This window comes from Caretta caretta, chromosome 4, assembly GCF_965140235.1.
Source record: "Caretta caretta isolate rCarCar2 chromosome 4, rCarCar1.hap1, whole genome shotgun sequence".
In the NCBI taxonomy this organism is placed as follows: domain Eukaryota; kingdom Metazoa; phylum Chordata; order Testudines; family Cheloniidae; genus Caretta; species Caretta caretta.
The window spans coordinates 109,100,963-109,114,125 of record NC_134209.1 but is presented as its reverse complement, the minus strand read 5'-3'; the positions used below and the strand labels follow the sequence as shown (position 1 = coordinate 109,114,125).

Genomic DNA, 13,163 nt, shown 5'->3' with positions numbered 1-13,163 from the left:
ACTCCACTCGTGCACCTGCACATCAACCAATGTGATATATGCCATCATGTGCTAGCAAAGCCCCTCTGCCATGTACATTGGCCAAACCGCACAGTCTCTATGCAAAAGACTAAATGGGCACAAATCTGACATCAGAAATCATAACATTCAAAAACCAGTAGGAGAACACTTCAACCTCTCTGGCTACTCAGTAAAAGACTTAAGGGTGGCAATTCTGCAAAAGAAAAGCTTCAAAAACAGACTCCAATGAGAAACTGCTGAGCTTGAATTAATGTGCAAAGTAGATACCATTAACTTGGGTTTGAATAGAGACTGGGAGTGGCTGGGTCATTACACATATTGAATCTATTTCCACATGTTAAGTATCCTCACACCTTCTTGTCACCTGTCTAAATGAGCCATCTTGATTATCACTACAAAAGTTTTTTTTCTCCTGCTGATAATAGCTCATCTTAATTAATTGGCCTCTTAGAGTTGTATGGCAAATTCCACCTTCTCTGTATGTATATATATATATCTTCTTACTATATGTTCCATTCAATGCATCCGATGAAGTGGGCTGTAGCCCACGAAAGGTTATGCTCTAATAAATTTGTTAGTCTCTAAGGTGCCACAAGTATTCCTGGTTTTTTTGCAGATACAGACTAACATGGCTGCTAGTACTCCTTTTCTTTTTACTCTGAAACCTGTTAACTGTGGTTGAATTTCTTAATTTAAGTTACGACAGTGTTAAATTGTATTGTTTTTAATGATCTCCAATAAAAAAAATCCATTATGTACCCTTTAAAAAAAATCAAACACTTTAAAATGTAGGAAACTGAGTTGTACTATGTATATTATAGATTATGTTATTGCAGATTTTCAGATACAGGTGAGTCGCATCATACGTGCATTTAACTTACGTAAATTCAACTATATGCGCTCGGCAAAAAAAAAGAAAAATAACAAGATACCGGTAAGTAGTGCGGGCAATTCCGCCCACCATTCCACTCAATGAGCATATGCCCCGGAGTGAGCATGAGATGGGAGACGTGAATCTGCTGTTCCCTCAGACGGTCTCAGTTCCCGCGTGCCTCTCACAGTGTGAGCATCTTGCCACGCTGAGTGTGATTCTAGTGTTTAAAGGTACTGTACGTATTTTTCGTACAACATGGCCCCTAAACGCAAGCCAACTATTTCATCTGGTGCTCAACTGAAGAAACAGCGATCTGTTCCAACGCTGAAGGAAAAACTGGCTGTGCTGGACTTATTGAGAGGCGGTATGTCAGTCTCCGACGTGGTGCATAAGTATGGCCGCAACAAATCTAGCATCCATGCCATCAAGATTCGAGACAGAGAAATTCGTCAAGCCATGGCGGCAAGTGTTCCAATAGCTGCTAAGGTGACGAGCCAGGTGCATGATAAGACTTTAGTGAAAACTGAAAAGGCATTAAACTTATGGCTGGAAGACATGAACCGTAAACTTGTGCCTACCAATGGCAACACATTGCAAGAAAAGGCTCTTAGCCTCTACGCGCTGTTCAAACCTCCTACCAAAGAGGGACAGCCTTCTGGTGAAAAGGAATTCAAAGCCAGCCAAGGTTGGCTTAACAGTTTTAGGAACCACTTCAACCTCAAAAACGTGCAGACTACTGGTGAAGCTGCATCTGCCAATGAAGAGGCAGCAAAAGCCTACCTCGAACAATTAAAGGAAATCACAGAAGAAAAGGGCTGTCTTCCGGAATCAGTTTTTAATGCTGGCGAGACTGGGCTCTTCTGGGAAAAAATGCCTAACCGCACTTACACTTCGAAATCAGAAAGATAAGCCCAATTTCCTGAAGTGTTCCAAGCAGCGAAACACTTGAATGATTTAATTTCTGTTTACGATCCCTCTATGGAATGAAGCCTTAAAATCACACATAGTATTATGGATGATTTGAGACCGTATCAAGAAACATTTGAGCAGCTCAAGAGACAACAGCGACAGTTGCCGATTACTGTGTTTTTGAAGGAAAAACAACCAGCAGCAGATGAGCCTACGCAATCAACTTCTTGAGCTGAACCAGAGCCAACCACTTCATCTACGACTCGCTCTCCGTCACCCAAGCTCTCCGTCGCCTCCGTCTCCTGGATCGACATCAAGCCCTGACGACCCCCCGTAATTACCTCCCTGTAATTAAAAATACAGTACTCTAAAATTATATTTTGCATATGTACTCTTTATTATATACTGTACACATGGTACATTTATACGTATTACTGTACAGGGTTGTATACACAAAACCATGTACAGTATACTGTACTTTATGGGAAATTTTCAAGGGTAATTTTGACTATACGCGATTTTAGCCTTACGCGCTGACTTTAGAAACTAACCCCCGCGTAAGATGCGACTCCACTGTACTGCCAAACCACTGAGAGTTGAGATTAGAAAGAGTTTTATGTATAGTCACTTTGTTGCTAGCAAAATGAATTTTTTATCCAGAGTATAATTCATTTTCACTATGGAATTGTGCTTTGGGAGTGGCATGATCCTCTCAACTCCCTGTGAAATCAGTGTAAATTCCATGAGCGTTAAGGGCTCAATTTTAGCATCTATCAGGACCAGAACCAAAAACTCCACCATAGAAATTCCTGAGGCTGGATACTGCTCCCATTGAAATGAATGGCAGTTTTGCTTTTTCACTTCTCAGAGATAAGCAAGCATGAGGTCCTTACATTGCCATCTGTAGAGATCCCCTTTCCCTCAGGGATAAGTAACAGCTGATATTCCTTGCCTTTGCATGCACTGATATCACCCAGTTTGTACTCTGCCCTAGTTTACAAAGCCTCTTTTTTAGTCTATAGAAATTATATTACTGGTTTTTTTGTTTTATTTAAGGAAGTCTACATGCTATCTATTGAAAGCCTTGCTGAGGTAACAGCTCGTTGTATCGAACAGCTTCATAAAATAGCAGAGTTAATTCTTCATGGGCAAGAAGTGGAAAAGACAGCCCAGGACCAAGCAAAAGTTATGACAAAGTGAATATAATTTTTTTTGTTTCTTATTTTTGTCACCAGTATGAGCTTGCTTAACATTTGCAGTTTTATTGAGTCCAGAGCTTTTGCAGACACCATAACATACCATCGATCAACAAACAGGACTGACTTCAGAGTTCCTGCCACTCTGTTTTCAAAAGCAATCAAATCACAGGCTGCCTGTGATTTGCTGACATGTACATCAGATACATTTTTACAAAAAGCACAAGGGATGCACAAGCTGATGACTTTTTGTTGCTATATTAGTGATGAAATGTGCGCACACATTTTAGGTGCACTTTTCACCAGCACTACCACAGATAGCATACCAACTTGCACAGAATTTGCTTCTGCACCCCACAATAGGGTCTCATCATTTGTACTCTGCCCAAAGGGCACAAAAATCTATTTCTAAGCAATTATGCCATATTCATCACCAACTCATTGCCAACCCACAGGTGTGGGCACCTAACTTCAGGAATCCCAGGTTCAAAACTGGGACCTAAGGATCCAATCCAAAGCCCACTGAAGACAGTACAAAAACTCCCACTGTCTTCAGTGGTCTTTGGATTAACCCCTAAACACATGACCCCAACAAGGTGATGAACATTCTGGTCCCGATCTAGCAAAGTACTTATGCACAGACTTAATTTTAAGCATGTGACTAATCCCATTAAAGTCAGTGGGGGCATTTTTGTTTAAAATTCAGTACTTACTTAAATTGTCTGCTGGATTAGAGCCAGAATGTTCTGCTCCTTGCAGGATTGAGCCCCAACTGAGTTACAGTTATGCAACAAGTCAGTGACAGAGCTGGGACTAGATCCAGATCTCCTCACTCACAACCCTGTGCTTTAACCACTAGACAATGCTTCTTCTATTAATACAATCCACTGCTTTGGAGAGAAAAAAAACTTCATTACATTCATTCTAGCTGGGGGCAGGAGTACTTATTTCCAGTGGCATTTTTAGTCATTAGTTTTGTATAACCTTAAGTAAAGCAATAATTAGACTAAAAGTCTAGTGTTTTTACCAAAAACAAAAACAAAATAAAACCCTGCCATATCAAAAGAGACCAGTGTTTGATCTACTCTGGTATCCTGTCTCCAGCTGTAGCCAGTGCTGGATTTTTCAAATCCAAAGCATAAAGCCTCCATCATGATTCTTCTTACCGGTTGAGCAAATCCCAGGACATTTTAAGATAAAATTTAATTGATTAGAAACAAGATTGTCAGCAGAACTTCGACTTCTGAGATGAAGCAGGAGTATATTTTTAATGTTTGTCTCTTTTCTTTTTTATAACCAGTTTAACAAGTGCCATGTGCAATGAAGTGTTGTCTTTATCTAAGAAGTTTTCTGATTCTTTAACTGCCACCGGGGTAAGATATGAGAGCATTTCCTTTTTATTGTTTGTTTTTATTTTTATAAACATAATATCTTTAAGAGAGATTCTCATCCCCTGTGAAAACTGGCTTTATGTGCAAGACTAGAAATAGGGTGGGCTGGAGTCCTCTGCAACCCCAGCCAGATCCAGAACACAGAGCACCCTTTCAGCCGATCCACCACTGTTGCTAGATCCTGTGATATGCCCTGCCTCCGTAGGCTGGTTTTGTAGCAACTGGATCTACAGAGTTCCTGGACCTGCTAGATATCCCTCTGCCATTCCCCCAGCCCACTCCCCTTGAGTGGCCCACACACAACCAAGAACTGCAGCAGACCCTTACCCAGCTCCTTCTTTTATATGCATCTGTATTTAAAAAAAAATTAAAAACACCCACATACAACATTGGGAGCATTATCATGGGCAGTATGTTAACAGAGGGGTTTCACATCATAAATTATCCCCATAGCGACTGATAAATCCCCTGGTGTTTGTAGTGAGGAGATTGAAAGACTAGAGAATCTATTAATTTGTCTTTCTGTTTAAACAAAATCACACTCTTGCTATAGCAAGTTAACCTACTTAGAAAACATACTTCTATATACTGCTCTGGCTGGAAACATTTATACTTTGTTCCTGAAAGATGTACAGAGGGTATTGGTAGTGTAACATAGCTTGTGTGACCGGAAATGGGGGAGGAGTGAAGACCTTTGTGGGAGTCAGGGGAGCAGAAGTGATAAACTCCACCACAAAATATTTGTGAACTTACTTGACAACCAAGTGATCTGTCACAGTCCAAAGGGAAAAAAGTTGCTCTTTAGAAATAGTTTTGTGAAGCCATCTTTGGCAGGGATTATTCAGGGAGCATGAATTCTTATCAAAGACACGAAAGTTTCCCCAGGCCTGTTGGAATTTTAAGAAGAGGCTCCTGCCTGCTACTTCAGGGCATCACTGGATATTTTTTTCTAAGTTATTTAAAAACTAACATAATTTATTGGATTGCTTTTATTTTGAATAATTTACATTGCTTCCAGTTATTTCAGATGAATCTGCCTGTTTCTGCATTTTCTAAGCATGTTTTAGCATACAAATGTATGCACACAGAAAAAATTAGCCATGAAATATTAACCAGACCCAACTCAGGATATTGAGAGCTAAGGATTGCACAGCAACTTTATTTCTGCCCCTTGGTGCATAGGCATTGAAGGGGGGGTTTACGTTACAGGAAAACAGAATTCAGGGCCAAATTATCACTGGCATTTGTGCAGGGTATGAGAAGTTGGGCGCAAGGAGCTCTCCCACCCCCAGTATGCTCCACGCAGGGGACAGCCTCAGGCCCTGTGCTTGGTGCAGCAGAACTGCTGCCCCATCCATATGTGCCTTCAGGAGCAAACGTTGTGCCAGCAGGGAAAGAAATGATGTTGGCTCACCACCAGCACTAGGGAGAGCAGGAAGCCTCATCCAACAGGACTGTACAGGCTGTATGGATGGGAGCTCAGCAAAAAATGGTGTCACAGGGAGTCCAGTCCCTCCTTGAGCTCCTCACAGGGACAGTACATCTTTACACTGCTCCCATCTCAGGATGTACTGAATGCAAATTACATGCATCTAACATGATAATTAAAAATGTGCACGGAGTTGAGCACCAACCCAATTTTCCACATATTTGGCTAACTCACATACCTAGCTGGATTGATTCTGGACAAAAGGTAACTGTCTGGGAATGCCACAGGCCTTTGCAGTAGTGGTTTAGAATGGAAGAGCTCTAGCATCAGAATAGCAGCAGTGCTATATAATTCAGGCATATAGTCATTATAGTGTAATTGTGGCCTTGTTCCTAAAAGTCAGCAATTATTCAGAACTAGGAAGTATCCTTTATTTATTGCTCTAGATTTCTTTCTTCCTGCTTGCACTTACCATTGATTGTTACAATCAATAGTGTTTAATTGACACTACTTTCTCTGTGTTTAAGCGGTTTATTGATAATCAACTAAACAAGGGGATATGGAATAGCTTTTCTAGTTTCGGACAATAAAACTACTGTTCTGTTATTTCTCTGTCTACCCTCCTTCCCTTCCTCTTCCCCCACTTTCTTTTGTTCTTCCATTTCCCTCCAAACTCCCTCCACTTCTCTCCTTCCTGTTTTTTAAAGATACTATTTACAGTATATATTCATTCATAAGCCGAATATTTTTGGTAAAAAAGTGACGCATCAACGAGCAAGGGTAGGCTTATAAACAGGTCTACACCAAAATTTGATGATTTTAAACTCTATGAAATCATTGAATTGACTATCTAATACATTGTTGTTTTGTTTACCTGGAGCGTCTGCAGGCATGCAGTCCCTCAGTTCCCTGTGGTCATGGTTCACCGTTCTCAGCCAATGGCGCGCCACTTTCCATAGCTCCCATTGGCTGGGAATGGCAAACTGCGGCCACTGGGAGCTGCGGGGCTCTGTGCCTGTGAACGCTCCAGGTAAACAAAACGTCCCGACTCACCAGCAGCTTACCCTGATGGGCCGGGAGCCAAAGTTTGCCAGCCCCTGAAATATAGGGTCAGCTTATGAAAGGGTCATACAGTTTTTACTATTTTTACCTATCCATCTTGGGGGGTCAGCTTATAAACGAATGGGCTAATGAACGAGTATATATGGTACCTCTTCATAAACACACTTCAGTGCTTAAACTGCTTACAAGGTGTGACAATATTTGTCCTGTTTCTTTAACTCTGTTACAGAAACCAAGCAGAACGGGGGCTTGCGAAAGTTCTAAGCAGAAGCTCTACAGTGAATTGAAAAAATACTGTGTTTTATTTGTTCTAATAAAGTTCCCTATTCAGTGTTAGATGAAAGCAATTCTTTCTGCAAGTGTCTGCCATCATTATGTGACAAGGCAAAGTGCAGAGAGAGAAGAGGATCTGACCACATCTACCATTTAAAAAAACGCTCTCCACTGACCAGTCCTAAATTCTTACAGATGGCCTCAAATTCTGTGGCATTTGACATAGCCAAAGAATCAGATAAAACAATGAGCCCATCTTGTACACTGTGATACCAGTACGAGGCAAATAGAGAAGTATAGGCAGATGAGTGTTAAATGTTATCAAAAGTAGTATGCCATAGTATTAAAATTATCTTGAATATGTGTATTTCCTTGAAAACCTTATTTTCATCAAATAGAATCAAGCTGAGCCAAAGCCTTCACAAAATTCATACAGCCAAAACTGATCCATTACTGAGCAAATATATTACTGTTAAATATCTGTGTTTAGCCCTGGCATTACATCTTGTCAATATTTGTCTTTCTACAGAGCAACAAAAAGGCAGAGCTCCTTAACCCAATGGTCAATAGTGTGCTATTAGAGGTAAGCTTTCAGTTTCTCCACAGTAGGAAAAACTTTGATAAACTCATTTTGAAGTGAAGCACACATATTTATGTCCCTATAAAGAACCATAAAAATGTAATGGTAATGGCATTGTAATTCTGTGCCATCTCATAAACAACTCCATTTTGTGTTCAGCAGTCATCCACAAATGCTGGACTAGAGCAGTAATACTAAACTTTGTCAGGATTCCTAAGAACACTGACAGAAGTGAAATGTTTTTTTTACTGTGTGTTGTAATGTATTGACTAAGCTGGGTAAACAATTAACAATGTGCGATTTATTCAGTAAGTTTAGCCTTTTTTCCTGCTCACATATTGCCTGTGAACAGACTATGGTTATTAATCTATTCATTATTTGTGATTGTTCACATAAAACATTTGTCAAACAAATAATTTCAGCTCATGGTTAGCTTGAACCAGTTTACTGTGATTATGCCTTTCAGGAATCATTATTCACAGTTTGAGCTGCAAGGATACTCAAGTATAGTAGTTTTGCTCTTCCTTCATTGGTTGACCTAATCGTCAAACACTACAATGATCTAAAACAAGTTTTATTTTGTGATTAAATTAATCTTGCCCATGATTCCACACACATACAACCACACTAAATTGCACTTGTACAAGTGTTCACAAGTGCATAAAAATAAGAGCAATCTTGTTCAAACCAAAAGTCTGTTGAAGTCAAAATGTTTGGGAATATTTTTTCTCATTCTTCACTCAGTTCTAGTTTTGACCAAGAAAGGCTCAGTAAGTTTTAGAAAGTCCCTGCATTTTACTCAGTTTTACACTCAGGCTGAGACAGAAGGAGTTCAAGAGACCATAATATCAACAGACACTGATTGGCTCATATAGGATTAAAGTTTAATATATCTGTGGCACTCACTCTTTTGCTTTGCCAACTAGCCACATATTCTCTTTAAACATAAAAATCTATACAGTACAGAATGCATATTGTTACTATGTAGCTTTAACCTAACACTGGGGACCCATTTACAAAAAAGAGCTATTATCTGAATATTCAATAGCAAATAGACTATTTTGTATTAAATGAGCAATATATTTTAAAACACTGTTGTAAAGATTCCTAGCTTTAGAGTAAAGATTATTTTTATATTTCCTCTTACTGTAGTGTAAAGATTAAAGTTGCTGGTACCTAAGTTGGCTCATTTTACTGTACCATAACTCTTGGATAAATTCCTAACAAAGCTTGAGCCATAACATTTGGATCTGAAGTTGAGGCTCACTCCATACCACAAAGTTTGGGGTATCCAGGTCTTGTATATCCATACGAAGATTTGCCATTAGTCAGCCCAGAATTACAGCATACTAAAGAAATGTGAGCAGCTGTTCTACATTGTATTAGAAATTCAGAAAATAATATACTTGTGCATTTATTCTGCAATATATGAATAATTTTAAACTCACTGATTTCAGCAGTGCTACATCCCCATGCAGTAGGTCTGAAATTAGCTCTGTGGGTGGAACGATTTTCATAGATTCATAGATGTTAAGGTCAGAAGGGACCATTATGATCATCTAGTCCGACCTCCTGCACAACACAGGCCACAGAATCTCACCCACCCACTCCTACGAAAAACCTGTCACCTATGTCTGGGCTATTGAAGTCCTCAAATCGTGGTTTAAAGACTTCAAGGAGCAGAGACTCCTCCAGCAAGTGACCCGTGCCCCATGCTACAGAGGAAGGCGAAAGACCTCCAGGGCCTCTTCCAATCTGCCCTGGAGGAAAATTCCTTCCTGACCCCAAATATGGCGATCAGCTAAACCCTGAGCATATGGCAAGATTCACTCGTTTTTGATGCTTTTTGTTGAGGAAGTTGATTCTGCTCCTGACCACACAGAGGTGTATTCCACCTACATTACACACACAACTCTCTCCAGAAGGTGATGCACAGTCAAACACATGGGACGGCATACCTCTGTATATAATTATGCTTGCTTGCTATAAACTATTTACAAACAAGAAAAGAGTTATTATCTAAATATGTACTTGAACTTTCAGAAAGCTTTGGATAAGGTCGTTCAGCTCTTAAACTCACTAAGCAGTCATGGGATAAGAGGGAAGGTCCTTTCATGGATTAGTAGTTGATTAAAAGCTAGGAAACAAAGCATAGGAATAAATGGTCTGTTTTCACAATGGAGACAGGTAAATAGCAGGTTCCCCCAAGGATGTGTACTGAGACCTCAGTGGTTCAGCATATTCATTAATGATCTGGAAAGGGGAATGAACAGTGTGGTGGCAAAATTTGCAGACAATAACTGTCTTAATTTTATAAGTCCAAAGCTGACCGCAGAGAGTTACAAAGGGATCGCACAAAACTGGGTGACTTGCAGATGACAAGATGGCAGATGAAATTCAGTGTTGATAAGTACAAAGTAATACACATTGAAAAACAATCCCAACTATATGTACAAAATGATGGGGTCTAAATGAGCTGTTACCACTCAAAGATTTTGGAATCATTATGGTTAGTTCTCGGAAAACATCCATTCAATGTGTAACAGCAGTCAGAAAAGCTAACAGAATGTTAGGAACCATTAGGAAAAGGATATATGATAGAACAGTAAATATCATAATGCTACTATATAAATCCGTGGTATGCCCACACCTTGAATACTGCATGCAATTCTGGTCACCCCATCTCAAAAGAGATATAAGAATTCAAAAAGGTACAGAGAATGGCGACAAAAATGATTCGGAGTATGGAACATCTTCCATAGAAGGAGAGATTAAAAGGACTGAGACTGTTCATCTGAGAAAAGAGACAAGTAAGGGGGGACTGAAAGAGGTCTATAAAATCATGAATGTTATGCAGAAAACATAAAGTATTATTTAGCCCCTTTGCATATCACAAGAACTAGGGGTCACTCAATGAAATTAATAGGCATCTGGTTTAATACAAACGCAGGGAAGTACTTCTTCACACAATGCACAGTCAAACTGTGAAACTCATTACCAGAGGATGTTGTGAAAGCCAAAAGTATAACCAGCGTTCAAAAAGGAATTTGATAAATTCACAGAAGATAAATCCATCAATGGCTACCAGCCAAGATGGTCAAGGGTGCAACCCCATGCTCTGGGTGTCCCTAAACCTCCAGCTGCCAGAAGTTGGGACTGGAGGACAGGGGATAGATCACTTGTAATTGCCCTCTTCTGTTCATTCACTCTGAAGCATCTGGCATTCGCCCCTGTAGGAGACAGGATAATGGGCTAGATGGACCAATGGTCTGACTCTGTATGGCTGTTCTTGTTGTGATTTCCAGTGTACTTGGATAGAGCTTTTAAAATCTCACATGAATTTGTATCCTGATGTAGCACCAACCAGACTGAGTATGAATAGAGTCACTGAGGTACATGAAAAATATGTTACTGAATCACATCTTTTCTCTCATTAGGGCTGCAACAGCACTACTTATATTCAGGATGCTTTCCAGCTATTGCTTCCGGTTCTTCAGATTTCACATATCCAGACCGATTGTTTGAAAGCACAAGAGTGACAGTTTCCCAGCAGTTGTCATCACTGTGTGTAAAAGAAACCACAAACCTAATCTCTTTAATGTATGCAGTTTGAAGAGATGGCACAAAAGATGTCTGGCCACTGAAGGGCCTTTTGAGGACAATAAAAGCCGTTTTGCACATGCAGTACTGAAAAACATTTGAGAAAAATCAAATAGAAGTTCTTTAACTAGATGTAGTTACTAGAATAGGTAATTTCTTTTCAAGTTAGTATATATTCTTCACATTAATTTAAACTGATGAAGTGTTTATTGAAGTTAGTATCGACTTCAATATGAAGGAGGTAATTAATGTTGACACTTTCAATTCTAAACAGTGATGTCTGAAGGAAATTTGAAAACAATGTTTTTTAAACATTTTGGACCTGATGCACCATTTCATTTTAATTCTCAGTTTAAAATGTTTACTTTTGAAAGTTAGTTTCTGTATTTAACCTTCATTAACTCTCAAGTTAACTTAAGCAAATGAACTCTGTTTTGAGCATTCCAGTATTATTTCTTCAGTGACAGTCTGATAGTAGTCCTTAGCACTCATACCGTGCTTTTGGTGTTCAAAGAGCTGTACAACATTAAGCAAACTTAAGCTAATGAAAATTATGAAAAATATGCATATCAGACAATATAGTGAAGTGAAATTGTCTGAGCCAGTTAGAGCGTAGGCAAAACTGTACACGTGCTAACCCATAATTGTATACTTACTGTATTTATGCCAGTCCCTTCACTCTGGCCGAAAGACATTAAAGACCAGAGTAGAGGGATTTGTAGAGTAATCATATAGTTATTTCACAACTACACAGTAAATCAGAAAATACCTTCACTTTGGTTGACAGAACTCCCAATCTGTGTGCCCATAACAAACAAATTGCCTCATCTTCTCAGCCTTCTCCCCAATCTATCATTTCACCTAAATCTGGACTTTAAATACAGGTTTTTTTTAATAAAATGGATTACTGCTAGGGAGGGATTGGAACTAAGTTTTCCTATAAGGGTCAAAGAGGAGGAGAAGGAGTTATGAGAAGGTTGAGTTGGGTGGAGTGACAATGTGGGGAGGTCACAAGTTGAAGCATGTTGTGGGAATATGGAAGAGGAATTCTGTGCACAGAGCCAACCTGAGAGGGTGGAAAGCACATTTCAGTATAACAGTAATTTAAGGGTTCTTGTGTTAAATTTGGTGATATCCATATTTGGGCTTAATAAATTTGCAGTCTTCAGCCTCAGGGTTTATTTTGCCCAGGTTAAAATTATCTCATGACAATACAAACCTTCAATTATTTAAGTAGCCGGTTCTCCTGAATTGTCTGTGTTTATTACATTTTTCTAATGTAATTAGAATTTAACTAATATAACTGTAATTCATATTGATATAGTGATGAGCTCTATTTAAATATTGTAAAATTGTAGCTAACATCTGAATGTATTTAATCGTTGAAGCAATGTGTTCACACATCATAAACATAATCCGAATAGAATACTAGGAAATGTTATAATTGTATTTGTTAGAAATGAGAAGTCATCTATCTGCGTAGGCATGGTAACTGTAGGGAGCCTAAATAAGAGATGACAGAAAGCAGGTCTGTGTCTCTGCCTTACATAATGAGGTCCATGTTCTGCTGTTATCTGTGTAGTGACTCTGTTTAATATTTCATCATTTAGATGGGAGATACTCATTATGTAGTTCTGTGGTTTGTTATGCACAATTTCTGTTCTGCCTGTGCAGCTGAACTTGGTAAGCTAAACCTGACATTCATTGTTACTTACACCATCTTGAAATAATAGCCCAATATGAAACAGAGGAGCACTTGGGAAAGTGTAGAAAAGCTACTGTAAACTGGTAGGCAAATTTACTGGCTGGGAAGCTGAATAAAGCTCTC

At 39.2% G+C, this 13,163-nt stretch overlaps 1 protein-coding gene across 3 annotated transcripts in view; it reads left to right on the top strand.

The window, feature by feature from the left end:
• The window catches only part of FAM114A1 (family with sequence similarity 114 member A1), a 72,168-nt gene extending 59,309 nt beyond the window's left edge, over positions 1–12,859 (top strand). For all 3 annotated transcript variants that reach the window (XM_048848589.2, XM_048848588.2, XM_048848587.2), the window contains 4 exons: positions 2,861–3,000; positions 4,301–4,373; positions 7,685–7,738; positions 11,173–12,859. In XM_048848589.2, the coding sequence (XP_048704546.2) occupies positions 2,861–3,000; positions 4,301–4,373; positions 7,685–7,738; positions 11,173–11,274 (369 nt within the window). In that variant the 3' untranslated portion in view covers positions 11,275–12,859. The remainder of the gene's footprint in view (positions 1–2,860; positions 3,001–4,300; positions 4,374–7,684; positions 7,739–11,172) is intronic.
• Positions 12,860–13,163: the final 304 nt, after the last annotated feature.